At 53.5% G+C, this 27,059-nt stretch overlaps 1 protein-coding gene across 3 annotated transcripts in view; it reads right to left on the bottom strand.

The window, feature by feature from the left end:
• Positions 1 to 6,793: 6,793 nt before the first annotated feature.
• DSCAML1 (DS cell adhesion molecule like 1) overlaps positions 6,794 to 27,059 on the bottom strand; it is a 321,095-nt gene continuing 300,829 nt past the window's right edge. Inside the window, exons 20-33 of one of the 3 annotated variants that reach the window (XM_036992686.2) lie at positions 25,495 to 25,634; positions 20,191 to 20,344; positions 16,957 to 17,074; positions 16,437 to 16,600; positions 16,036 to 16,134; positions 15,739 to 15,927; positions 15,022 to 15,309; positions 13,412 to 13,567; positions 11,576 to 11,606; positions 11,311 to 11,429; positions 10,862 to 11,014; positions 10,085 to 10,279; positions 9,297 to 9,608; positions 6,794 to 7,822 (exon numbers count right to left, since the gene is read on the bottom strand). In XM_036992686.2, the coding sequence (XP_036848581.2) occupies positions 7,347 to 7,822; positions 9,297 to 9,608; positions 10,085 to 10,279; positions 10,862 to 11,014; positions 11,311 to 11,429; positions 11,576 to 11,606; positions 13,412 to 13,567; positions 15,022 to 15,309; positions 15,739 to 15,927; positions 16,036 to 16,134; positions 16,437 to 16,600; positions 16,957 to 17,074; positions 20,191 to 20,344; positions 25,495 to 25,634 (2,594 nt within the window). In that variant the 3' untranslated portion in view covers positions 6,794 to 7,346. Of the gene's footprint in view, positions 7,823 to 9,296; positions 9,609 to 10,084; positions 10,280 to 10,861; positions 11,015 to 11,310; positions 11,430 to 11,575; positions 11,607 to 13,411; positions 13,568 to 15,021; positions 15,310 to 15,738; positions 15,928 to 16,035; positions 16,135 to 16,436; positions 16,601 to 16,635; positions 16,868 to 16,956; positions 17,075 to 20,190; positions 20,345 to 25,494; positions 25,635 to 27,059 lie in introns of those variants that run through there. The other 2 variants (XM_036992688.2, XM_036992689.2) reach the window with 2 other exon arrangements.

The raw sequence follows: 27,059 nt of genomic DNA, 5'->3' as shown, positions 1-27,059 counted from the left end.
ACCACATACTAGGCCACAAAAAGAGCCTCAGAAATTCAAAAAGATTGAAATTCTACCAACCAACTTTTCAGACCACAAAGATATAAAACTAGAAGCTAAATTGTACAAAGAAAGCAAAAAGGCCCACAAACACATTTCAAAAAAATAGAAGAGGAGGGAATATTTCCAAACTCATTCTATGAAGCCAACATCACCCTAATACCATAACCAGGCAAAGACCCCACCAAAAAGAAAACTACAGACCAATATCCCTGATGAACGTAGATGCAAAAATACTCAATAAAATATTAGCAAACCGAATTCAAAAATACATCAAAAGGACATACACCATGACCAAGTGGGATTCATCCCAGGGATGCAAGGATGGTACAACATTCGAAAATCCATCAACATCATCTACCACATCAACAAAAAGAAAGACAAAAACCACATGATCATCTCCATAGATCCTGAAAAAGCATTTGATAAAATTCAACATCCATTCATGATAAAAACTCTCAGCAAAATGGGAATAGAGGGCAAGTACCTCAACATAATAAAGGCCATTTAAGATAAACCCACAGCCAACATCATACTGAACAGCGAGAAGCTGAAAGCTTTTCCTCTGAGATCGGGAACGAGACAGGGATGCCCACTCTCCCCACTGTTATTCAACATAGTACTGGAGGTCCTAGCCACGGCAATCAGACAAAACAAAGAAATACAAGGCATCCAGATTGGTAAAGAAGAAATTAAACTGTCACTATTTTCAGATGACATGATACTGTACACAAAAAGCCCTAAAGACTCCACTCTGAAACTACTAGAGCTAATATCGGAATTTAGCAAAGTTGCAGGATACAAAATTAATGCACAGAAATCTGTGGGTTTCCTATACACTAACAATAAACTAATAGAGAAATCAGGAAGACAATTCCATTCACAATAGCATCAAAAAGAATAAAATACCTAGGAATAAACCTAACCAAGGAAGTGAAAGACCTATACCCTGAAAACTATAAGACACTCTTAAGAGAAATTAAAGAGGACACTAACAAATGGAAACTCATCCCATGCTCCTGGCTAGGAAGAATTAATATCATCAAAATGGCCATCCTGCCCAAAGCAATATACAGATTTGATGCAATCCCTATCAAACTACCAACAGCATTCTTCAATGAACTGGAACAAATAGTTCAAAAATTCATATGGAAACACCAAAGACCCTGAATAGCCAAAGCAATCCTGAGAAGGAAGAATAAAGGGGGGGGGATCTCACTCCCCAACTTCAAGCTCTACTACAAAGCCACAATAATCAAGACAATTTGGTACTGGCACAAGAACAGAGCCACAGACCAATGGAACAGAATAGAGACTCCAAACATTAACCCAAACATATATGGTCAACTAATATTCGATAAAGGGGCCATGGACATACAATGGGGAAATGACAGTCTCTTCAACAGATGGTGCTGGCAAAACTGGACAGCTACATGTAAGAGAATGAAACTGGATCACTGTCTAACCCCATACACAAAAGTAAATTCGAAATGGATCAAAGACTTGAATGTAAGTCATGAAACCATAAAACTCTTAGAAAAAAACATAGGCAAAAATCTCTTAGACATAAACATGAGTGACCTCTTCTTGAACATATCTCCCCGGGCAAGGGAAAACAAATGCAAAAATGAACAAATGGGACTATATCAAGCTGAAAAGCTTCTGTACAGCAAAGGACACCATCAATAGAACAAAAAGTTATCCTACAGTATGGGAGTATATATTCATAAATGACAGATCCGATAAAGGGTTGACATCCAAAATATATAAAGAGCTCACGCACCTCAACAAACAAAAAGCAAATAACCCAATTAAAAAATGGGCAGAGGAGCTGAATAGACAGTTCTCTAAAGAAGAAATTCAGATGGCCAACAGACACATGAAAAGATGCTCCGCGTCGCTTGTCATCAGAGAAATGCAAATTAAAACCACGATGAGATATCATCTCACACCAGTAAGGATGGCTACCATCCAAAAGACAAACAACAACAAATGTTGGCGAGGTTGTGGAGAAAGCGGAACCCTCCTACACTGCTGGTGGAAATGTAAATTAGTTCAACCATTGTGGAAAGCAGTATGGAGGTTCCTCAAAATGCTCAAAATAGAAATACCATTTGACCCAGGAATTCCACTTCTAGGAATTTACCCCAAGAATGCAGCACTCCAGTTTGAAAAAGACAGATGCACCCCTATGTTTATCACTGCTCAATAGCCAAGATATGGAAACAACCTAAGTGTCCACCAGTAGATGAATGGATAAAGAAGATGTGGTACATATACACAATGGAATATTACTCAGCCATAAGATAAAAACAAATCCTACCATTCGCAACAACATGGATGGGGCTGGAGGGTATTATGCTCAGTGAAATAAGCCAGGTGGAGAAAGCCAAGTACCAAATGATTTCACTCATATGTGGAGTATAAGAACAAAGAAAAAACTGAAGGAACAAAACAGCAGCAGAAGCACAGAACCCAAGAATGGACTAATAGTTACCAAAGGGAAAGGGACTGGGGAGGACGGGTGGGAAGGGAGGGATAAGGGCGGGAAAAAAAGAAAGGGGGCCTTATGATTAGCATGTATAGTGTGGGGGGGTCACAGGGAGGGCTCTGCAACACAGAGAAGACAAGTAGTGATTTTATAGCATCTCACTATGTTGATGGACAGTGACTGTGAACGGGGATGTGGGGGGGACTTGGTGAAGGGGGGAGCCTAGTAAACATAATGTCCTTCATGTAATTGTAGATTAATGATGCCAAAATAAAATTTAAAAAAAAAAAGGGAAAACTCCACTAATTCAAAATGATATCTGCACCCCCATGCTCACTGCAGCATAATTTACAGTAGCCAAGATATGTAAACAGCCTAAGCATCCATTAATGGATGAATAAAGAATGTGTGGTATACATACACAGTGGAGTACTATTCAGCTATAAAAAGAATGAAATCTTGCCATTTGCAACAACATGGGTGCCTGAGGGTATTATGTTAAGTGAAATAAGTCAGAAAAAGACAAATACTGTATGATATCACTTACATGTGGAACCTAAAACAACCAAACAAAACCATGCTCATAGATACAGAGAAAAGATTGGTGGAGGGGGTAGGGGCTGGGGTTTGGGGTAGATAAAATAGGTGAAGGAGGTCAAAGGTACAAACTTAGAGTTAATAAATAAGTCATGAAATATAATGTACAGCATAGTGATATAGGTAATAGTATTCTATTGCATATTTAAAATTGCTAAGAGTAAAACTTAAAAGTCCTCATCACAAGAAAAAAGTAACTATTTACTGTGATGGACATTAGCTAGACATTGTGGTAATTCCTTCATGATGTATGCAAATCATTTTGTTGTACACCTAGAACTAATACATATGCAGTTATATAAAATATAAATAAAAATATATTTTCTTCACTAAAAAGACTAGCAGAATTATCATTTAATCCAACAATTTCACTCCTAGGCTTATACCCAAAATGAAAGCAGGGACTCAAACAGGTACATATACATTAATATTCATAGCATCAGTATTCATTATGGCCAAAAGGAAACCCAAATATCCACCAATAAATGAATGGTATTAAAAATGTGGTATATACATACCATAGAATATTATTCCACCTGACAAAGAATTGAAACTGGCCCATACTGCGTGCTACAGCATGGACGGACCTTGAAAACATGCTGAGTGAAATAAGATGATACAAAGGACAAATGCTGTATGATTCACTCATACGAATTCCATAGAGTAGCTAATACTTTCATAGCGACAGAAAGTAGAACGGCGGTTGGCTGGGGCATAGTGGCAGGGGTGGGGGGTAGTGGTGGTGGTAGAAACGGGGAGTTTGTGTCTAAGGGGTGGATAATTTTTGGGAAGATGAAAAAGTTCTGAGAACAGACATGATGGTTGCACAAGGTGAATGCATTGATGCCAATGAACTGTACACTTAAAAACTGTTCAAATGGTAAGGTTTACATTATAATCCTTTACCACAATTAAGAAAAAATACCAATGCCTGGGCAGTGCCTGCACGACTTGGGATTCAGTTGCGCCTGGGGAGGTTGGACTTCTGTGTTTTTAACAAGCTCCTCAGGTGAACCTGACGTGCAGCTGAATTGGAGACCCGCTGCACCAGCTCTGGTTGTTAGCAGAAGGGAACGGGCAGGGGAGTGGGCGCTCTGAAGGCCTTATAGAACTCGACTGCATACAGGTGCTCTGGGGATTTTGCTAAACTAACTGCAGATTCTGATCCAGCAGGTCTAAGAATTTGCATTTCTAACAAGCTCACAGGTGATGCTGCTGGTCCGTGGACTGCATTTTGGGTATCAAGGGTCTAGACACATGGTCTTTTCTGTGGTGGGCAAAGCGGAGATCTGGAAAGGAGCGAGAAGATGGTTAAGATGATGCCTCTCAATGCAGAGTTCAGCGGTGACCAGCTGGGAAGGAAGGAGCAGGAGTTGAGCTGATTTGCGAATTACTTCTGGGTATAGTTCGGACAGGCAGGTTGTGGTTTAGCTAAAGAACACGCGAGGAGAGAGACTGTTGGCACATAAAGTTGTGTGGATTTTGCACAAGTCCGTTTGCATTCCCGGACATCGTGTTTTATAATTGGGGTTCAGCCAGGGGAACACAAGTTAAACCAGCCCACGTTTTGCTTCTCTGTGGCCTCTCTGAGTCCTTTTCATCCTGCACAGCCCACCTCAGGCCTCAGGCCTTTCCCACAGCCCCGCAGAGCAGAATCCCTCCCCTCTGCTCACTCCCCTGAGCCCGAATAAAGTACAGAAGGGCCCCCCCATTCCATCCAGCCCAGCTTAGCGGCTCACCACCCCGAACTGTTCACCAGCGGGTCCCCACGGACTGCTTTTCTGCAAGTTCAGCTGGTTCACCTGGTCCTGGTGGGCTCTTCACCTGGCAGCAGCCCCTGGGGCAGAACCGCAGCTCAGCGTCTGAACAGGGGAATGCGGCAGGACGGCGTGGTGGTGAAGGAGCCAGACATTCTTCAGTTCAAATCTCATCACCTCTTCCCGCTCCTCCGACCGTGGCTCTCAGAGCTCCAGCTATCCCACTTGCCCGATGGCGGTCGTGACGCCTGCCTCCCAAAGCAGCAACGAGGTCGCACAAGCCAATGCCAAGAAGGTGTTTGCTCAGTACCTGACACAGGATAGGGCGCAGTACTATTGAGAGAGGGTCCCTCTGCAGCCCTTGGGCAGAAGTGGCTCCAGTGGAATGGCTCCCTTCCACTCTAGTCTCTGGGGACTTGCTCATTTCCTTGTGATGGTCGGAGGTGGGTCTGACTGGTGTTTTTCCCCCCCAGTGTGGGGAACGGGGCTGTCAGTCAAGTTCCGGGGACTCCCAGGCTGGATCATTGTGCTTGCAGTTTGGGAGGCGACCTGCAGATGGCGAGCGCGGCTCTGAGAGGAAGGAAGCCCGGCGGTCACCTGGTGCCCGGTTTGCAGGGCCTCATTCTCACTGTGCTCAGTAATGCTGTTAGCTGGTTCTCCCCGGGGTCCCGGCTGTAGGGGCTGAGCTGGAGTTTCCCCATGGGCTTAGGAGTCACCAAGAAGCACATAACCTCTGCCCCCTTCCCTTGTAATGTAGTCGCTCACAGGTGGGATCTCGTCTGCACCCCAGACTCAGTGGATGCTCAGGGAGTGCTGTGGAATGAGTCACTTTTTGGAAAGCGCCTCTGTTAAAGGCCACGCATACCAGGCAGGGCCTTACTGTGGCCCCGACTGAGAGGTGTAGCCTCCACCCCCGTCCTGCACAAACCCTCCTCCTCCTGCATCCCCCCAACCCCGCGTCCTACCCCCAGTTCCTCCCTTCAGCTGCAGGGACGGCAGCTCCCAGACTCACCTTCCTTCCGGATTCCCGATCCACAACTCAGCCTTGGCTTGGGCGCCGAACTCAGGAGCCCCCTTGACATTCGTAGGTGCACCCAGGGGTTCTGGCCATGGCGGCGGGAGGAGGGAGACACGCACTTCATGCCCCAGGGCCTCGCTAGTGCCCAGGTCTTTCCCTTCCGGCCTATTCAGACCTTCCCATCCTTAGAGGCCCAGCTCACATGCCCTCCTGACTCGCGTCAGCAGCGGCTCCTCTACACACCTGGGTGTGGGCATGTTTCCTTCTACCTGGCGATCTAATTGCCCACGCCTCTGTAGCCAGGCACGATCGCCGTGCCTGTGGGCCTGCTGCTTTGTGGCTCAGCTCCACAGCTCCTCCTGGGTGAGCCCTGGTCACGTCTCCGACTTCCGATGACCTTACTCCTCATGCCTCACCTTGCCTGAATGGTCAGCTCAGAACTTGGGGCTCTGGCCCAGCCCCCAGGATCTAGTCTCCTCCTCGCCCTCCCCGTTTATAGGCACCTCTTACAGAACTGTTCTCTAATGGTTTGCATAGCTTTGTTCCCCTGGCTACACTGTGAGAAGCCAGTGGACACCCACCACCCCATCCCAGGCTGCCCAGAGCTCTCAACAAAGCTGCCTCATTTTGTAGATAAGGAAACTTGTTCAGAGGGGTTTAGGAGCAAGCTTAAAGCCACACAGCCGGTCCCCTTTAGGGCCCAGCATAGATCTGAGAACAGAACAGGGTGTACTTGGCTAATTGAAAGCCTTTTAAAAAGCTTAATGTGCCTAGCTAAAGCCTGGGCTTCTCCAAGGGTCTCCCTGTGAGACAGCCAGCCCGGGGGAGCGGCCTCCCCTCCCTCCCTCCCCACCGGCCCTTGCCAGAGGGGAAAAAGCTACCATGTAGAAACATAACCTTTATTGAACACGGCGCTGGGGCTTTTTTCATAGAAAAAGGTATTAACACATGAGCATCTGCAAATTGAAGCAAGTCCTGGCTTTCTTGGAACAGTAAAATCGCATGCAGTGTCTCTGAGCTGGGGTCCTGGTCTTGGTGAGAACCACCTAGATTGGAGGGGGTGTGAGGAGGAGGGAAAAACTGCTGAGTCTTTGTGCCTCTGTCTCAAAATAAGGTGAGAGAAATATATAGATATACAGCTTGTCAGTGTGTTCCCATCTCTCCATATATGCATATATCTCTCCACACCTATTTTGTGGGGTGGGGGGGTTGACTTGTACTGTCAAATTCTTTGTGCCCTGGCTTCATGGAGAAGAAGAAAATAGTTTCATTTGTACAAAAGAGTTCTATGTACAAGTGTTCACGACGTGGGGGTTTTCTTTTCATTGTTGGTTGGTGTTGGTCTCAATTTCATATAAATAATGCAGGAACACAGCCGAGTTGGTGTGTGAGGGCTAGCGATGCAGGAAGGTCCGAGCACAGGGCTGCCCCGCTTGCTGTGCCCCTACACCAAGGTGTAGGACTTGGAGTAGGCCCCAGCCCCCTGCTTCTGAGACCTCCCCACCCCTGCCGTGCTCATCTCAAGAAGTGAGTCCCTGGAGCCCCCCATTTTGGTATGCGGGCCCCCGGCCCGCGGAGGCTCGGTGCTGGGGGCCGGAGGGGCAGCACTGGGGGCGGCAGGGGGCTCGGGAGCAGAGGGGCCGGGCGCTGCGGGGGCTGTGCCGGCTGGGGGGGCTGGCATGGCCAGAGTCCTCTGAGGTAAGGTGGCTGTGGAGGCGGCGGCGGGGGCCCCTGGGTGCGGGAGGCCCGCGGGCTTGCTGGCAGGGTCCAAGGTGAGGTGGCGGGCCTGGGTGTGGTAGGGGCGAGCCAGGTTCCGGATGGAGGCCTCACGGGGTGGGACCGCAGGGCACGGCTCACGTCCATCTGCCTTTCTGAAGAAGGCCTCCGACTTGGGGTACAGGGGCAGGTTACAGTAGTCACCTGGAATCACAGCGGGGGACACTGGAGGCAGAGGCCTCTGGGAACCGGCTTGCTCCCCACCGTGCCCCCAGGCTGCCCCCCAATCTGGCGTAGGAGTCTCTCCATAGGATGGGCAATAAGGAGTCGAGGACAGATCAGCTGACTTGACCGCTCTGAGCCTTAGTTTCCCCTATCTATGCACTGGGGATAATCACCTTCCCTACAGGACCACTGGGAGTAGTAAATGAGATAAGGTAAGGAAGGCGCTTCAGTTTGGTGGCTGACATATGTACTAGTTGCTCAATAAACTGATACTTGTTGTTAAGTGATCGACATAAGCTGGTCAGCTTGAGTTGGTGAAAAGCTCGCTTCTAAAGACAAGGCCTCCCTAAGAGCTCTGGCTGTTCAAAAGCTTTCCTTCACCCTGAAAAGGAAAGGGCTGCCACTCCGTCGTTTCCCTGCACTGAGCCTGGTTCTGTCTTCTGAAGACCCACAGAACGAGGCCTCCCCTCCTCCCATTCAGATGCCTGAGGTCAGCCACACTGCCCCGTCCCTCTCCTTGGCCCACTTCTCCAGCTGGCGTGCTCCTAATTTCGTGAGCTGCCTCCGTACGACCTGCTTCTAGGACCGCGCATCCCAGGCCCTCTGTGAGTGCTTTCGCCGCGACCATGCCTCTGCTCTGCTGACTGTGACGGGCACATTCCTCAGAGGGTCGCACACAGCCCTGGACGGGCTCATACCTGCTGCATTCGCAAGTGAGGAAGCCGAGGTCCGGAGAGACTTGCCCACATTCAGGCAGCGAGATAGGCTGGGGCATCGTTCAGGACTAGTGCCTTCCATTCCCTGGCCTTTTCTCTAAGCGGCCCTGAGCCCCCCTAGTTAGCATGGCCACTTAGCAAGGCCAAGACCGAGCAGACCAGACTGTATAGTTTGACAGCATAGGCCTGAGGTTGGCTGGTGGACTCTTTCCTGCCCCACCAACCCCTATGCTCTGGCCAGGACCCTGGGGTCAGACTGTCCCCAGACAGGCTAGGTCACTGCCCACCGTGAGGTCTGGCTGCCAGGGGCTGAGCTGCCTGGATTTCTCCTTGGAGTCTGGATTAAGTTCAAGCAGCACTGAGACCAATGGCTACTGGGCAGCTGATCCTGGTATAGTTTCAGATCAAAGGATTGATCACCACTTACTGAAAACCTACTATGTTCCAGGCACATATAGCATTTCTAATGCCCACTAGGATAATGCAGAGTATATACTATTATTTGTATTTACAAATGAGAAAATTAAGGCCAGAGAGGTTAAATGACTTGCCCAAGACCACAGAGATATTAAGAGGTGGAACCAGGCCACGTGCCCTGATCTGCTTGCGCCCATGTCCTTGCTCTTGGCGCTGCCCAACACTTCCAAGGAGCAAGTTGGGCTGGCAGATGCAGGTGGCATCAGGGCTAGGTCCAGCCAGGGCTCACAGGGCTTGGGGGCAGGGGACACAGCACTCACTCTTGTTGGCCCGGTGAGGGATGGGCACAGCCACATTTTTGCCCCGGTCAGCATCCTGGGGCTTGGGGGGCGAGGCGGTGAAGCGGCAGATGCCGGGCTCCGAGGGCGTGCTCATGGACGTCATGCTGTCGGCGTTCTCGTTGGTGCCCGTGGTCATCTGGTCGGAGGAGCTGTCAGAGATGAAGCACTCAGTGATCTCAAACTTGGCGTGCTGCAGCTGCTCCTCTAGCTTGGCATGCTCGTAGGCCCGCGCCAGCTCCTCGTAGGTAGAAGAGGCGCTCTCAGTGGACACCATGCTGTTCCGCCCTTTGTCTGGGGAAATGGAAGGCATGGAGTGAAGAAGAAATGAGTGGGTTATGGGCAGAGGGGTGCGCAAGAGACCAGACCGAGCAGTTCCGCTCTCCCTAGCCCCAGCGGCCACCCGAAAGCCTGGCCATGATGGGTCAGGTTCAGAAGATCGTACTGTCCCCCTGTGAAGGTAACAATGGTGGCAGAAGTGGGATCTTTGGCTAATGAAGGGTGGAACATCTTTCATTCTTGAAAATAAGCAGCTGTCCTCTGGGACAGTCAGCCCTTTCTCCAAATAAAATCATCGACCAAGCAGAGCTCAGTAAGGTCAATGTTTTTGTCATTGCCACACAGTAAGTCAGTGGTCAGCATGAATGAAACTGACCTGTGCCTTGGTCCCCATAAGCTTGTGGGTAGGAGTTGGGAAAAGGGAAGGTGGAGCTATATGTTCGGGGGACTGGAGAATATTAAGCTGGATGGAGGTGGGGCCCCGGGCTCACCTGTGTCCTGGGAGAGGCTGGCACTGTAGCTGTCACTCTCGGTGACGGTGACACCGTGCTGAGAGCCCACAGTGCGCCAGTCGGAGGTGAGGGTGCGGGCAGGTGTGGAGGCCTGGCACTTGGTCAGAGTCCACTGGCTGGAGTACCTGTTCCGCGTGCTGTGGGCTGACTTCGCGCTCTTCCTGGACACCGGGTCTGCACAAAGGAAGCAAGAGCTAGCACCCTCCAGCAGGGGGCACTCCGGCGCGGGCAGCTGGCGCTGACCAGACAGGGAGGAGGCGGAAGCAGACGCAGCAGCTCCCTTAGGGGTGCTGAGCACAGCTGGCCCCGAGGCGAAGAGCAGCAGTGTCAAGGCCCGGGGGCAGCGGGCGGCACCCCGTCCTCCCCACCCACCCCGTCTTTCCCTTCAGCCTGGGGAAGAATGTTGCCTCCTCTCCTGCGACCTCCTGACCGTCCGTCCGGCCCCTATAGTCCTTGTTGTGTTCCGCCCTCATGTCCGGGTCACAGTGCTGCGGCAGGAGGCCCTTGCAGAGCAAGAACACCCAACCTTCTCGGCATTTCTAAGGAAACTGAGGCCCAGAGAGATAAAGAGAGCGATACGCCCAGGGTCACCGCTAGTACGTCTGCAGTCAAGGTCTCCAGACTCTTAATGCCAAGGCTCTTTCCATTCTTCCATGCTGCTCCTCCCCCCCTTTTTTTTTTGATCATTTGTGCCCCAAGCTGTGCCCAAGACACCCTGTGTGGGAGGAGGGCTGTGCCCCTGGGGCTAATGCGTACTGGTGCCTGGCCGGATGTCAGACATGTCAATGAGGGGTCCTGTGCTCTGGATGAGGGCCGGGTGGTGCAAGGAGACGCCGGTGCAGAAACTTTGCGGGTTGACAGCTTGGCTGAACTCAGCATCGGTCACAGGGATGGTGGCTTTGTCATCTCCTGGGGAAAAGGACAATCAGTAGGTGACCTTTCCTTGGATCTCCCCCGGTTTTTTTGTTCCTGGCCACTGCTGAGACTCAGAAAGGCCAGGATGATTGTTCCCATTAGAGAGGGTAGGAGACTTAGCTCCGGAGAGAGGCTGCACTGGTTCTGAGGTTGCTGAGTGGTTGGTGGGGCTGCTGGTAGGGCAGGAACCCTAGGCACTGCTGTGAAGGCTGGGGGTTGCCCTTCATGGTTTGTGGCCTGGAGAAGCACACTCAGAGCAGGACGGAGAGCTCATGGCACCTGTCACTCACCCAGCTGCTTGATGCCCTCTTTGTCCTCAATGAGCAGCTGGACCCTGGGAATGTCAATGTGCAGCCGTGGGCCCTGGGGTGGCCCCTTCACAGGGGTGTCAAAGCTTCGGTTGTTCTTGCTGTAGAGAGAAGGGCTGGAGGTGGGTGACTCGGCAGCTCTAAGGGCGTGGAGGAGCGGGTTGTGCAGGACAGTGGGGTCTTAGGAGCCTGCCCTCTGCAGGGAAGGGGTTGGGGAGGAGAGAGGAAGCAGTTACAGGACACCTACCTTATCAACATTTCTGCCAAACTCTTTGCATCTGAAAACAGTAGAGAGAGGAGATTAGGTGGGAATGGAGACTTAACAGAATAAGAATTGGAAGGGTCATGCGGAACAAGATGGGAGAATTCTCTAAAATGGGGTTGGAGCTGGACTTCTGGGAATAAGAGGAGAAATGTAAGAACCTCCAGAACAGTCCAAAACATGATAAAGGTCTCACTGCTCCCAATTCAAGACTTGCTTAGGTCTGTTTTCTTTGTCTCAGACTTTGATCTAAGAGGGAGGTTGTTCCCAAAGGAGAGGGTATTTAAAGTGCTCCATCTGGCCCTGAATGGACTCTAATTAAACAAGACATCATAGCAGGCTGGAAATGGGCATCAGCAGAGGGTTATCCCCAGTTATCTGTTGGAAAGAGGAGAGAGTGGGGGATGAGGGAGAGGCGGTCAACAGGAGGTCCAGGATGACACCAACCAGGAGGCTTCACTTCCTCCTCTGGGTATCTGTCCCCAGAAAGTCCATGGATGGATTTGGCGGTCCTGCTTTTTCTCCGGAGGGGACTGGAATAGTATTAAGATTGGCAAGAGAAGAGAAGAAAGGGTCTAGCTATTCCTTTAGACCTTTGGTAACTGAGAATGGTCTGTCAGAGTGAATCTAGCAGCATGCATGCATCCACCCACCTACCCACCCATCCAGCCATTCATTTTTGATCCATCTACCTGTCAATCTACCCATCCACCCATTCATCCATCATCTACCCATCTACCGATATAACCACCTATCTATCCACCCAACTTTTCATTCAACCGTCCATCTGACCATCCTTCCATCTATACATCTTTCCATTCAACCATCCAGTCATCTGACCATCTATCTAATCATCCATTGATGCATGCATGCATCCATCCTCCCATCTATCCATATAACCACCTATCTATCCAACCATCTATCCACCCAAATTTTCATTCAATCATCCATCCAACCGTCGTTCCATCTATAAATCTTTCCATCCAACCATCCAATCAATAATCTGACCATCCATCCAATCACCCAACCATCCAACAACCATCCAAGCACCCACTGAAGCATCCATCCATCCATCCATCCACCCAACCCCTAAACACCCGAGGCAGTGTTAGTCAGTCCCTGTTCTGTGCTGCCGCTGTGCCCTGAATTCTTACATTAGACCATGAACTCTATATGGGTATGGACTGTTTCTTTTTCATTTTTCTTTACATTACCTGTGCCTGGCAGTATCTGTGATACAGCAGATACTCAATAAATGTTTTCTAAATGGTCAAATGAATATTTGTTAGGCAAATAGTAGATGACAGACACTATACTAGACCCTGGGGAAACTGAGGTAAATCAGACCCATTCTTACCCATCTATGGTAGGACAGGGGATGATATTCAAAATACCTAACATCTGACATGGTGTGGAAAATGCCAGTTAGAACTGAATAAGGTCCTAGAGACTATCCTCAGGTCTCCTCTTTAGTGGTTGGGTCCTAGGACAGTGGCAAGGATCCTATGTGAAACAATGGGGTATCCAGGGTAGACAGGAGCAACATCTATTTACCAGTCAACATGGACATGTTTAAATATTTTAACGACCTATATGGCTTTACTAGTGTGTACCTCTAAAAGTCAGCCCTGGGTAGGGCAGACATGAAGACCTGTGGTCTAGAGGGGGAGACAGTAAACAGGAGGATGGAGGGGCTATTTTCCCTGCAAGGGGACACAGGCACCCTCTCCTGCCCAGATGGTGCTGTGAGCCAATGAAAGGTGACCAGTGTGGCTGAGGGTCAACACTCCCTCCTGGGAAGCCTGTAGGAAACTCGCCCACCTCGCAGCCGCTTCAGTCGCTTCTCCTTCCTCTTCTTTCGTACAATGAAGAGCAGTGCCACCCCCAGCGTGGCCAGTATGACTGGGCAGCCGATGGTGAACAGCTTCTTCACGTCATCACCCTCACCTTGAGCGGACTTGATGGGTGGAATGGTGCCTAAGTGGGGGTGAAGAAGGGAGCTGATGTGAGCTGTGAGCCAGGTGCTCGGCAGAAGCCCTGGGTGGGGTTGCCTTTTGACCTCTCACCCTGACCTCCACCTCAGCCTTGCCCCTCTCCTCTGCTCCCCCAGATTCTGGTCCCATAAGGACAGCCATGAACAGTTATGTCATTTTTATGCTGTATTATGATGTTAATGACTTCCTGGGCCTGTTTTAGGGTTATCCTGAAGTCTCTGAGCGTCTCCTGCCTCTTGGAGTGCAGTGTTTATTTCTAGAGGGTGGATTGGCGGGCTTAGATGCCCCCATCAGCTAGTAAAGTTGGGGGGAGGATAGTGAGAATCACGGCAGAGAGAAGTCAGGATAGCGGGGTCCTGGGCGCTCTTTCCCAGATGGGGACAGAAGCCACTCGCCACGCTGCCCCCCTCCCATGGGCAGTAGCTGCTAACCTTGGGTGCCTGCAAGGAGGCAGTAAATTCTGCTGACACAGCCCTGTGCTAAGCCTCGATCCTTGCCTGTTGCAAAGCTTCGCTTAGGAGCCATCTCCTTCAGGCAGCCCTCCCTGTTTGAGCCCAGCTCCTGTGATATCACTTTTATTCTGCTTCCTTCACACATAGGTAGACTGAATTTAGTTTGTGATAGCCAGTCCTTATGAATTCAGCCTTTTATATGTCTTTAATGTGTGTGTGCACGTGTATGTGTGATTGTGTATGTGAGTGTGCACATGTGTCTGAGGTGTCCCACGTGGCAGACTCCAGTCAGTGTCACTAAATACGCAGGAGCTCGCCTGCATCCCTCAGCTTCCCTGGCAGTCACACTGGAACCAGGTGGTGAGTCCTGGACAGTGGAGTCTGAACAGAAGTGATGAGCATTGGCCCCTGGCTGAGGCAGGAAGAGCTGATGCACCTTTTCGCTCTCTTCTTGGCACCCTGGGAGGCGACATGTCAAGACTGCATAGCTAAAAGATGGTGGCCAGTCAGCCCTCACAAGATTTTACGAGAGCAAGAACACACCTTCGCTGGGCTCAGACATGGAGCTTGCAGTGTTTCCCTGCTACTGCAGCATGAGCCAGCCCAGCCTGGCTAAAGAGCTATGCTAGCAGAGGGTCCTTAGAAGGCAGGACCTCAACTTCGTCTCTGCTTCCCTCTCCAGCTCCTGAAGCAACGGAGAGTGAGGGTTGCACCTTCAGAGACCCTCTGCCTTTAGTGTCATGTCACTGACCTGTCTGCCTGTGTGTGCGTCTGTCTGTGTTGGCCACAGGTGCGCCTGCCCACCTACCTGCCTGCCTACATCAGCACTTCCTGCTACCTGCCCCTTTACCTACCTGCCAGTCTTTCCCCCTGACTGTAGTCCTGTTTCTCTATTTGTCACCTATGTGTCTGCCTCTCTGCCAGCTTCTGTGGCAATGCTTGGCTCCAGCCTCTGTGCTGCCCTCTCCCACCCTGTCCGACTCACTGCCATCGTAGTCCAGGGTGGCGAACTGGGCAGTCTCGTTGCCGCAGCCAGCGCTGTTGCAGGCCCTCATGCGCAGCTCGTACCACGTGGCCTCTCGCAGTTCGGTCAGAAACACCTCGGTGGAGCTGTTGGCCCGCAGGCCCTGCCAGGCCCAGGTGCCCCTGGGCCGGTACTCCAGCACGATGGCCGTGATGGGGCAGCCCCCGTCGTTCCAGCCCTGCAGGTTAAGCCGAGCATGGGTGGAGTTGATATGGGTGAAGAGGTGCTGGTCTTTGCTGAAGGAGGGCTCTGGGGGGCCAGAGGGAGAGATGGAGGTTAGGGAGACGGAGAGCAGGGGGCGCCATTCCTCTGGGCAGGGAGGATTCCCCCGGGGCAGCTGAAGTGGCTTTGCGGGGTCAGGGGTTGGCACACGTGGGAGTAGGGGCACCGCAGGGGACAGAGGAGGGGGAAAGGGGGAGAGGGAGGGGAGGGAAGGACCCGGAGAGAAAGGAGGTGCAACGTGGGAAGAAGGAGGAGCTGTGCGTCCATCTGGCACAGCCGGCGGGGAGCTGGGCCTGTTCTTCCCACTGTGATTCATCAGATGCCAAAGTGATGGGACCTGGGTGGTCCCTCCCTGTCTCCGAGCCCCCCTGCACCCTCCTTGGCTCTCCCAGCCATCCCCGTGCCCATCCCTGGGCTCCACCACCCCACCTCCGCCGCCCCGGCCCCGGGCCTCACCGCGCCCATGCGTCTTGGCCTCTATGATCTCGCTGATGCGCCCCGAGCCCACGCTGTTCTTGGCCGCCAGCTTCACCTTGTACCACGTGCCGCACTTGAGGCTGTCCAGCTTGAAGGACCGCTCGCTGGAGCTGATGAACACGTCCTTCCACTCCTCGCTGTTGTCCACCGAGTACTGCAGCACGAAGCCTGCCCGGGAGGTTTGCCTGGCTCAGGTGGGGCAGGTGGGGCCTGGGACGCCCCAGCAGCATCATGGGGCCGGGCTCCGGGCAGGGACCCCATCCAGACCCCTCTCACCTCGGATGGAGCTGCCCCCATTGTCCCCTGGGATCCACGTCAGGGTGATGGACGAGGCGGAGGTCTTAGAGACGGTGAGGCGCGGCTGGTCCGGGGGAACTGTGGGCAAGCCGCCAGGCCTCACCACGCGGGGCTGACTTCCCACGGGGCGGTGGGCCCCCCCCGGGGGAGTCGGGGCAGGGACCAGCTCTGCCCCTCCGCGGGTGCTTCCCCGACTCCTGCCGTCCCCTCTCCGGCCCGCCGGCCCCCTCTTCCCTTGGCGCCTCTGGTCCGCGGAGGGCGCCTCCTGCCGGCTAGTCTCTTTCTTCCACGCAGAAGCCCCCTCTCTCGCGCGCAGTGGAGTTTCCCCCCTGGCTCAGTCCCCATCCCCACCCCAGCCTGCCTGCCCTGCGGGGCCTCACCTTGCACCAGAAGGTTGACAATGATGGTGTCAAAGCCCCCGGTGTTGGTGGCCGTGCAGGTGTAGTAGCCGGAGTCCTCAGCCTTCACGGCGCGCAGCAGCAATGTGCCGTTGGTGTGGATGAGCCGGTGCCCATCCATGGACACGGGGATGGCCGAGTCTTCACTGTGGGGAGCGGCGGGAGTGGGTCATGCAAGCACCCCCTCCTGGGCCCTCCCCGAGGTCTGCAGGTAAACAGAGCTGGGAGCAGAAGGGGGCTTGCTGGACTCGGGGGGTTCTCAGCACTTCCTCAGGATAGCCAGTAACTTTGGCCTCTTCAACCACCCAGGGAAGGGAGAGCCCAGCAGAGAGGGGCAGGGAGGCCAGGCCTGCTTGTGAGCACCAGGGCTGTGTCCCAGCAGGGTCCCCGCGGGCCGGAGGTGACTCGGTCAGCTGGAAGGGAAGGACACCTGAGGCTCTTCCTCACGGCCCTTCTATGCCTGTGTCTGGGGACCACCCGTCCCTCTGCAGTCCCCACTCACCTGTCCTTGGTCCACTTCACAGCAGGGGCTGGATCTCCCACCGAACTGCAAGGCAGCCGGACATCTTTCATCCAGGGTGTTGTCACAGTGCCCCCGAACGAGATGATCTTTGCTGGGGCTACAGGGAAGAGAGGGTGAGGGCCACCCTGCTTCTACCCCCAAGCCTGCACTGGCTGCCCTTTCTCAGGGCTTCCCAATTTCCAAGTCCAGTCCCCGCTCCCCTTCCTGACCTCCACCTTGGGCTTGGGGTGGGAGCTGGCTCAGGGAATTTCAGGCAGGAGTCGTGGATTCAACACGCACTTATCAAATCCCTGTTATGGGCCAGATATCACATGAGGCTCTGAGGATTCACGAAATGACCAAGATCTATTCTCTGTCCTTAAGTTGTTCACTGACCAAGAGGGAGACAGATACTTAAAAAAGTCATTACATGGTGAAAAATCTATGGCCGGCGTAGGCCCAGTAACCATGGGGGCAGAAAGGGAATGAATGCGGCCTGTTCAGGGGTAGCGGGCGGCTGGCAGGGGGAGGCTCAGGGGCCGCAATTTTGACTTGCATCGTGAAGGCTAAGAAGGAAAGGCACGTCAGGAAGACTGACAGTAGAGTGGAGGCTCGGAGTGGGGAGCAGGGGTGGAAGCTTGGGGGGCTCTGCTGCCTGAACAAGGGCCGAGCTTCGCTTGAGGTTATGAGGAGCTGCGGCAGGGTTCTAAGTAGGTAGGGCCATGTTGGAAGTGGAGTTTTAGAGGAACCCCTGGCTGCTTGCAGAGGGGGCTCTGGTGGAGGTGATCCTGAAGAAGGCACACCAGTGACAAGACGGTGGCCACACTGCAGGCTGGAGGTGAACATGGCAGTGGGGAGGAGATCAGGGGCTCAGGGCACAAGTGCCAAGGTTGGGGGGCTGCCCGGTGCGGCCAGCCAGCTGGGTGGTGGTGTACCCCGTGGAGACCAGGCACGTGGGAGGAGGCATGGGTGGGCAGCAGAGATGGGAAGACTTCGCCTCACAGTGAAGCTGGGGGACACCCACGTGGTGTCCAGAAGCAGATATAAATGTTCTGGAGCATTGGAGAGATGGCAGGACTGCAGACATTGATGCCAGGGGTGGCAGCAGAGTGCCTGAGGTCACAGGGCTGGGGGAAGGCATGGAGACTGACAAAGAAGTGGCAAAGTCTGGAGACCAGAGACAGAAGGCTCAGAGGGGAAAGGAACATCCCTGGGGTGGGGTGGGGGACAGGATGCTCAGCTCCTGGAGAGCTGGGGGCAGGGACATGCCTCCGAGACCTCCAGGCCTGGATTGAAGGTGTTCCAGTGACCAGTGACCAAGCCCTTCTGAGGGCCAGAGCATTTCCATGAGCCCTGGGCCCTTTCTTGGGGAATGGGAAGATGCCAGGTGGTTGAGGAAATATGTTCAGAGTTTGGGTGCCGGAGACAGAGGGACCTTTCCTGGGAGGCTTTTTCCTCCCAGGCGCCAGGCTTGGGAAAGCAGGGGTGTTGCTGAGAAGGAAAAGGGCCGCCCGGAAAGACCTCTGCCAGGCAGAGGGGCCCATGAGGGGATGGCCTCCGGTGGTGGGGGGAGAACTCGGGGCCTCAGTGGTGCGAGGTTCTCTGTAGAGCTGGTTCTGCCCCGCAGCTGGGGCTGGCTGCCTGAGCTTCTCTGTGTCTCGGCGCACGTGTGCATGTGTGAGTGTGGGGAGTGAGTGTGCATGCGTGTGAGCACGTGTGTGGGAGTATGCACAGAGGCATGCGTGTGTGTGCACGCTTGTGCGCATGTGTGTGGGGGAGTATGCAGAGGCATGCATGTGTGTGAGCGTGGGGAGTGAGTGTGCATGCGTGTGCACATGTGTGCGTGGGAGTATGCACAGAAGCATGCATGTGTGTGAGTGTGGGGAGTGTGCATGCTCGTGCACATGTGTGAATGTGGAGTGGGAACAGCAGAGCTCGCCCCTCCCAGGGGCGCCGCCAGGACAGGGAAGATGTGTGAGCGTGCTCTAGGAAGTCCCAAGCCCTCTGGGAACATGTCACATTTCATGTCCGCAGGGGAGCAGGCCAGCCTTCTGTCAAGACCCCTGGACCCTCAGACCCTTCTCTGGGTCGGAGCAGCTGTCCTGGGAGCTCGGTAGGTTCCTGAGGGAGGCGAGCTCAGGGAAAGGGGCCGGTGGTGCCTCTGGGAGGAAGGGTTGGGGAGTGGGAAGTGCTGAGGCTGTGAGGAGGAGAGGCAGTGCCAGCCCCCCACTCTGAGCCGTCCTTGTGGGCCGTGCCCCTGCTGCCTCAGAGCACTCAGCTGTGCAAGGGGGTTACAGTCCTCCTAGCAGGGCCAGTGGGGGCCCTTGGCCCACTGCAGGCCCTCAGATGACTCAGCCTGTGACAAGGGAGGGCTGATGGTCCTGCGTCCCAACCAGAGGAAGCTCATCACCACAGAGGGTGGCTGGGCCGAGGCAGGGACCACCCCACCTGAGTCCTAGTCCTGGGAACCCAAGAAAAGACAGCCAGGCAGCGGTGGGAGGAGGCAGGGCCCGGAGAGGCCCAGAGTCAAAGCAGAGCCTCAGGTCTGAAGTCACGGGACTGTGACTAGGCCCCAGGCCCCAGGTGGGCGCACAGCTCTGTGTGGCCGCCTCTCCCTTGATCTTGGATTGAGGTCTCACACTGTCATTCCCTGTAAAGTGGGGATGCATGTGCCCCCAAGCCACACTCATGCCCAGGTCAGAGATTTGGGGGGCCACTCGCTAGGAACAGTCTTGTTCCCTGCGAGCAGCCTCTGGCCCGGGACCTCTGCCATGGTAAGCGTTTGCAAATGTCTGTGGATTGAATGAATCCGCAGTAGGTGGATCCCTTTTGCCCAAGGCGTCCAGCGAGGGGCGCTCATTGCAGCCTCTGCTCTGGGCAAGCAGTGCACCCTGCCTCAGCCCCCTCGGAGGAGTTGAGCACTGGGACAAGGCTGTGAGGTGGGCTGTTGGGGGGCTGACTCCCAGGGTAAAGTTTGGAGGGAGCACCACGGCACACTCAGCCCCTCTGTGCTGGGTAGCAGGGCTGCCACGAGCCTGTTGTGAACCTTTCTGGGAGTCAGGGGGCAGCAGAGGCCCATCTTGGTGGATGCAGCAGGGAGGCCGGTGGCCTGCTGCTCCGCACAGCCAGGCCACACAGGGGTGGAGGGGAGACACCCCATCTGGCGAGAACCAGAATTCTCGCAGGGGGCTTCTGGCAGCTTCTGTCCCTCTGGCCCAGCCCCAGGCTGCTCACCCTTGCCGGCAGGCTCAACGGTGACCTTCTCGCTACTGTTGCCCCGGCCGGCGGAGGTAACGGCGGCCACCCACAGCAGGTACTGCTGTCCCCGGTTCAGGTGGGCGATCCGGTAGAAGAGCTGCCCTGGACTTGTCTCATACTCGCTTGGAGCCTGTGGGGCAGAGGCGAAGATGCGCTAAGAACCAAGGCCCTGGGTCTCCAGCTCCAATGTTCCTGGGGGGCTCTGGGCTCAGACGACACAATGGCAGGTTTGGGGGTGTGGACCAGGAAGCAGGACCCTGCCTAGCTTGTCTTTTCTGGTTCTGGAGCAACAGAGAACAGAGTTGGCACCAGGCTTGGCCCTGGGAGCTGATGGCCCTTCTTTGGGTTGTTGCTGGGTCAGCCTCAGTTTACCTTTTTGATGGAAATCCAGGTGTTGGCAACTGCGGCTCTGGGGCCAGGAAATGTGAGGGTTTTGGGTGAGAGATGGAGGGAGTCAGAAGGGAGAATGGAGGAGGGAGGGTTCCAGGAAACCTTGAGAAACAGGCGTCTCTGGGGAGAAGCTAAAATACTGTCTTTGCCTTAGTAGGGCTGGAGGCAGGTGCCCCCAGCCCGCCCTGCTCAGTCACCTCCCCGCCCTGCTGGCTAATGACCACTCCTGAGTTCTGCAGGCAGCAGACCCATGGGGGAGGCGGCAGGAGGGGAGGGAACCGTGAAAGCTTCATCGGGCAGCACTTCATTAATGATTATTAGTAGTATACATCACCATATATATTTGTAGGTTATATAAATCCATAATTTTTTTTAACCAAATGACAGTTTTGACAAGTTGCCAACAAAACAATATCAGATCCCAGTGGTTTTACCAGTTGCTTTGATGAAAAGATTATGTTGCCTTGGAAACCAGAGGCTCAGATATTGAAATGAATTTGAGAAGCTTTTGATAAGCGCTAGTTTGCAGACCTCCTGGCAGCCCCTTCCCTGGTCCAGGCGGGATGGGGCTGGCTTTCGTTTTATTTCATTTTTTGGTCAGCCGTGGGGAAGGGAAAGAAGGGGAGCGCTAGGGCCTCTCTGAAACCAGGGCCAAAGTCTAGGGAGGGGGGGCAGCCCCGGGAACAGATGGGGGCCCTGAGGCCAGAGGGAGCTAATAATTAGTTATCTCTGCAGTCGCAGGATCTTGCACACACACACATGCACACGCTCCACGCACACAGACATGTAGATGCATTCGTGCGTGCACACGCTGAGGGACAGACCTCCAGACAAAAGTGGGGCAACACAGGGACATTCTTTTGCCCCATGGGAGGGTTAAGGAGCGCAGTCACTTGTAATGAAAGAAAGCGTCCTTTTCGGCCCCAGGCTCTGCAATGAAGCATCTGGGAGAAGGTACAGGTGGGCATCCATGCAGCACACGCAGAGCTTCCTGGGAAGCTCCTCCTGCTGCCCTCATGGAGATCTGCCCTTGAACCCAGGCGGCTCCTCCTGGGGCAGGTGCAGAACCACTCTGAGTCCTGGGGGTCGGAAGTCCTTTCAGGACGCAGCACGCAGGGGGCTGTGTGTTCACATCTGAGCCTCAGGTTGGGTGGTGGGGCAGCTGCGACACCTGCCTGCCCTTCTTACTAAGCAGACGGCCTACAGTGACCCCTGTGGTTCTTGGGGCCTCACTTTTCTCTCCTACAAACTAAGAGAGCAATGCAGCTCTGTCTGCCCTGTGCGGTTACGGAGAGGCGCAGCCGAGGCAAGGCGTGCCCAAGTCCTTCGGAAAACGGGACATGTTCTCCTCCCGGCTCATTTTTCATTTCTGTGAGGGGATAGGTGTGTGTGTGCATACGTGGAGAAAAGTTGAGTGGACTTGTGTGTGTGTCAGTGTGCCCCTGAATATATTTGTGTCTACACAGGGCAGGAAAGGTTCGGCTTCCTCTGGAAGGTATTAGCATCGTACCCAGATACCAGCACCTTCCTTTTAACTTGGACTCCCCGGGAATCTCCTGAAATCCTTCCAAAAACACACAACCATGCTCCCAAATAAAGTCCTAGAGGATCAAAGGTAAAACTATGGAAGAAAAAAAACTCTAGGTAAATATTTATCTATCCTTCTAATCACAAAAACAAAGGCAACAATAGATGGAAATGATTTATAAATATGAATTATACAAAAAGAAAACCTATGGTATATCAAAAACAGAATCAAAAAGTGAGCAATGAATGGGAAAATACTTGCAACCTATATTATAAAAAAATGGCTATTATCCTTAGTATGTAAAGAGTACTCACAAATCACTAAGAAAAACCATGAACTACTCAAATAAAAAATGGAAAAAAGGACGTGAATTGACAGTTACCCAAAGGTGAAAAAATAGCCAATAAACATATAACAATAGTCCACCTAACTAGTAATCAAAGAAATATAACTTAAGACACCTTTAAAAAAAATCTAACTGGCAAAAATGAAAAATAAATAATGCCATGAATTAGCAGGAACACAAGAAACAAGTATTTTTACACGTAAGTTTTACTTTCCTCTCTGTTGCGTTATGTATTTACAGAATTTCCTACCATAAAAACGCATTACTTTGATAGAGAGAAACAACACATGTATTAAAATGTTTGGTAAAATTTCTAGCAGGACTTAATGTAGCTCTGTAGCCTCCAGGGCATAACTGCTTAGGAGACTGCTCTGTAGGCAGCTCCTGAGGATCACGCACAGACGTGTTCATACACTCAGGACGCATGCCCACCGTCAGACTAATGTGCATTTGCCTCGAACCCCACACTCAGACCCATGGTTTTGCACTGTCACCTATACACACGAATGCCTTCACCCCCTCAGACTCACTCCTGGAGCTCTTTCGTAAATGGCTTTGTAATGCAGTTGTTAGGAATTTGAAATATATTTGTGCAAAGTGATCCTGTCACACAGTCACAGGTGGTGGTTAGGCCCCAGGGTCCCTCACTAAGGCCTCTCCCCACCCTGCGGCTGGGCTACAGTTCTCATCACACCAGCACACCTGCCCCTTGGTGACACTGTCCAGTGGGAAGTCTCCCCAGGAGGTTCCTACGTGCTCAGGACATGAAGAGGAAGTGGGGAGGCCCCCAGGGACTCCACAGTAGCAGGAGGTGTGGGTGGGGACCAGGAAGGCTGCCGGGAGGGGGGCCCCCAGCCAGTGGACTGGGGGCCCTGAAGCCTGAGTCGATGAGGAGGCCGTACTACTTTGAAAGACTCCATTATCAGAGAAGGAAATGGCTGCATAGACCCCAGCTCCGGAATGAGTACGCTTGCCCATCAGTTTGTGCAGGGAAACTCGCCCAGGGTCTAAGGCTCGACAATTGCCAGGCTGCTTGTCATTTACTCATCAAACATGTGTTCAGTGGCAATGGTGTTCCAAACACAGTGTTCAGCAGCTGGGGACCCAAGGTGAAGAGATGCTGCCCTTGTCCTCACAGGTTCCCGCAGACCAGCGTGGCAGCCGGATGAAGGGAACCGCTCACGGCCATCCGGTGCCTTGCGCGTCGCCAGAGGATGAGGGGCCTGCTGTGGTGGGGTCAGCTGGGGCAGGGGGGGTAGGGGTGGGAAAGCAGAGCGGGTGTCCACCATGGTGGTGGTGTAACAAGGACCTAGAATGTGTGTGTGGGAAGGGCCAGGAGAGAGGGAAAGAGGGGGCAGAAGGTGTGGCCCAAAGCGTGGACTGGGAAATCGGCACCATCATTCAGCACTGGCAGGGTGTTCTCAGCCTGATGTCTGCAGACCCTGGGACCTGGCAGGATACACCCAACAGGAACACACGCACCGGAGCACCAAGAGACGGGTACAGAATGCCCACAGCCTCAGCGGCTGTAAAGGCCCTGTGCTGAAACTACCCACATGCCTGTCAATGGATAACGCAACAGGTAAAACACTTGTGGTGACTGCGCACACTTGAGAACGACACAGAGGCAAGAGTGAACGCTCTGGGACCCGCCACGCGCACTGTGAACGAGATCCACAAATTCAAAGGAACGCTGAGCGAAAGAAACGAGCTAAACAGTGTGACTCCGTTGATAAAATGTACAAAAAGGAGCCACAGGAACCTGAAGCCAGGATGGTGGTACCCTGGCAGGGCTGGGCTGGTGACTGAAGGGGCATGAGACGGTCTTCTGGGGTGTTGTGCTGTCCTGTTCCCTGCTCAGGGTGCCCCCTGCCTGGTGTGCTGTGAAAATCTGCGGAGCTGAAAGGTCAGGCGAAGGAGAAGGAGGGACGGAATCACTCAGAAGACATTCGTGCGCTTCCCCTCTGGTGACTGCACTCTGGCCTCGCTGCGAGGAGCCGGGCCACCCACTGCTTACAAGGCGATGCAGAGAGGCCACAGGAGAGCGGTGAGCGGAGGAGATGATGGCACAATTACCGGGCGATTTCAGAGCCGCTTGCCTGGCTGCCAGAGCTCGGGCTGCTGTCACCTCACAATTGCTGACGGAGGGAGAAGCTGGCTTCCTCCTGCTCCTTGCGCCCGCCCCGTCCCGCACACATCTCCTGGACAGCGCTCACGGCCCTCCCCACCCCCTGGAAGCCCCCACGGGCAAGTACCTTGGCACCCTGCTCTCTTGACTAGAGCTGGTGCGCTCCAGAGTGACCACCTGGCAGAACGTGGCGGCCGGGTGGATGGCGGTGAGGAGGGAGGTGGTGGGGGAGGAAGGGCGCATGTCGCAGAGCACCCACCCTCCTCTTAGCCTCCCCTCTGCAGGGCCCTCTGGCCCCTCCCAGCTCTCAGGGCAAGGGCAGCAGCTAGCTCCGGGCACTGTGCCCCAGCCTGGGGCTGCCCCTGCCTGCACTCCTGGGCTTGGCTGCTCTCCTACCCTCTCCCTTTGTTCCTCTCAGTTGCCCCCCATCTCTTCCCCTCCCTCAGCGGGCTGCAGGCTGAGGGGACCACAGGGTGGAGCGCCAGCAGCCTTCCAAGCCCAGACTGGCCAGGCTGAATCAGAAGTGACTCGTTTCCAGAGGCCATGGACCAGCCCGCCCCCAGGCAGCAGCCCTGGGCCTGCCAGGAGCTTCCTTGGTGGCCGGAGCAGAAGAGCCAGGCCCTGGCCTCCCTTCCACACCTGCACGGTTGTGGCCTGACTCAAAGGAGCCTCTAGGGCTTGGGACAACTGTCAGCCCTGGGGGCCGATCCGAGATGGACTCCGGGTGAGGCTTCAGCCACTCCTGGGTGACCAGCATCCATTCTTATCCAGGAATCCGGGGAGAAACAGAGAGTAGCAGCCCCAGAGGTTGGCCTGGAAGCTGGCTGACCTACAGGGCACCTTTTCCTTCCTCCTGTCTCTGCATCATTCAACCCTGTGTCCACTTACCGGCTGGCCAGACCCGGGGCTGGAGCAGAAGATGGTGTACTTGCGGATCACCCCATTGGGCTTGGTGGGGGGAAGCCAAGACACAACCACACTGCTGGCGGACGAAGGGACAGCTTTGATGCCGGCGGGGGGACCTGGAACTGAGCAGGAAGGAGGCCAGGTCAGCTTGGAGAAAGGAGGAGCACAGCCTTTGGGAAAGAGTAACACGACGGGCAGAGTGAGGCAGGTCAATCTTGGGGAGCTTCCTGGAGGAGTATCCTTGAGTTATGGTATAAGGGGGGAGGTTACAGCATGCCAAACAGGTGGGAGGAGAAAGCCTGTAATAAAGTCTCTGAGATGCTGGCACTGGCCGGGGCCAGCGTCAGATCCGGCCAGAACCAAGGACAGAACCCTGGGGGTTCACTTCGGTCCCTACAGCCCTAAGCTGCCCCGGCCCCAATGCTCTACTAACAGCTTGCATTGAGGCCAAACAAATACACTAGCCACTCACTCTTTTTGGCCTGTGAGCTCACGGAGGCTGAGGAATCCAGAAACTCACAGAGTGGGCCTTGTCCTGAGGGTCAAGGGCTGGTAGTCAGCCGGTGGGTGACTGTGGTTCCTGCCCTGTTCCGGGGCACTGCCCCTGGAGTGCTGGCCAGGCCGTTCCTATTCTCAGGAGGGAAAACCCACTGCAGAACTGGCTGGGAAATTTGTCCTAGTGGATTCCAGCTCATACAGGTTCTGATGTCCCCCTGCTCCCATCTCTGGGCCGGCCTGGCTGAGCTGGGACCCCAGGGCTCCGCCTGGGAGACTGGATGCTCTCTGTTTTCAGCCCCATTCTCCTTCTTCATCTCCCCCTCGTATTGCTGTGTCCTTGTCTTTCCTCCTGGGAGCTATTATACTCCTTTGAGGATAATGAGAGTATCCACTTCAATTTACTTTACCACTCGGCTTCCCCATCTATACGATGGACACAATAAACAACCATGCTAAAAGAATTGCTGCTGATTAGAATAAAGCACCTGGTATGGAGCCTAACACAGGAGACATTCAGTAAGTTGTAACAACCACTATTTTTGCATTCCCTCTCCCAACTCAGCTTCTAGCACCTACCTCATTTTTTTTTTCTTTTAATCTAGTGAGTGGTCAATATAGCTCTAAGTTAAATAAAATAACTAGATACAGCGGCATCATCCATTAGGGGCCTGAGTCCAAAAGTGGGCAGCGATCCTTGATTCCACTTGCCCCGCACCACCCCAGCCCTGCCGTCCCGCCTCTGCCGGTGTCTCTGCAGCTGTGGGGTGCAGGGGTCTGTGGGTAGCCACTGGGGCAAGCGCAAATTGTAGTGTCCAAATCTTCTCTATCCTTGCATCCTTTTTTTATCTGCTATGGAGAGAAGCATGTTGACATCCCCCACTACGATTGTGGATTTGTATATCCTTGTAATTCTGTAGGTGTTTGCTTTTATATATTTTGAGGTTATGTTATTAGATTCACACAAATTTATAACTCTTATTTGCCTAATAAGTTGAGTCTTATGATAAAACATAACAAAGTGTTCTTCTTTATCTCTAATAATGCTTTTT

This window comes from Manis javanica, chromosome 6 (genome assembly GCF_040802235.1).
Source record: "Manis javanica isolate MJ-LG chromosome 6, MJ_LKY, whole genome shotgun sequence".
NCBI classification, from domain to species: Eukaryota; Metazoa; Chordata; class Mammalia; order Pholidota; family Manidae; genus Manis; species Manis javanica.
Note: the sequence above shows the minus strand (reverse complement) of the source record. Positions and strands in the feature narration are given on the sequence as shown.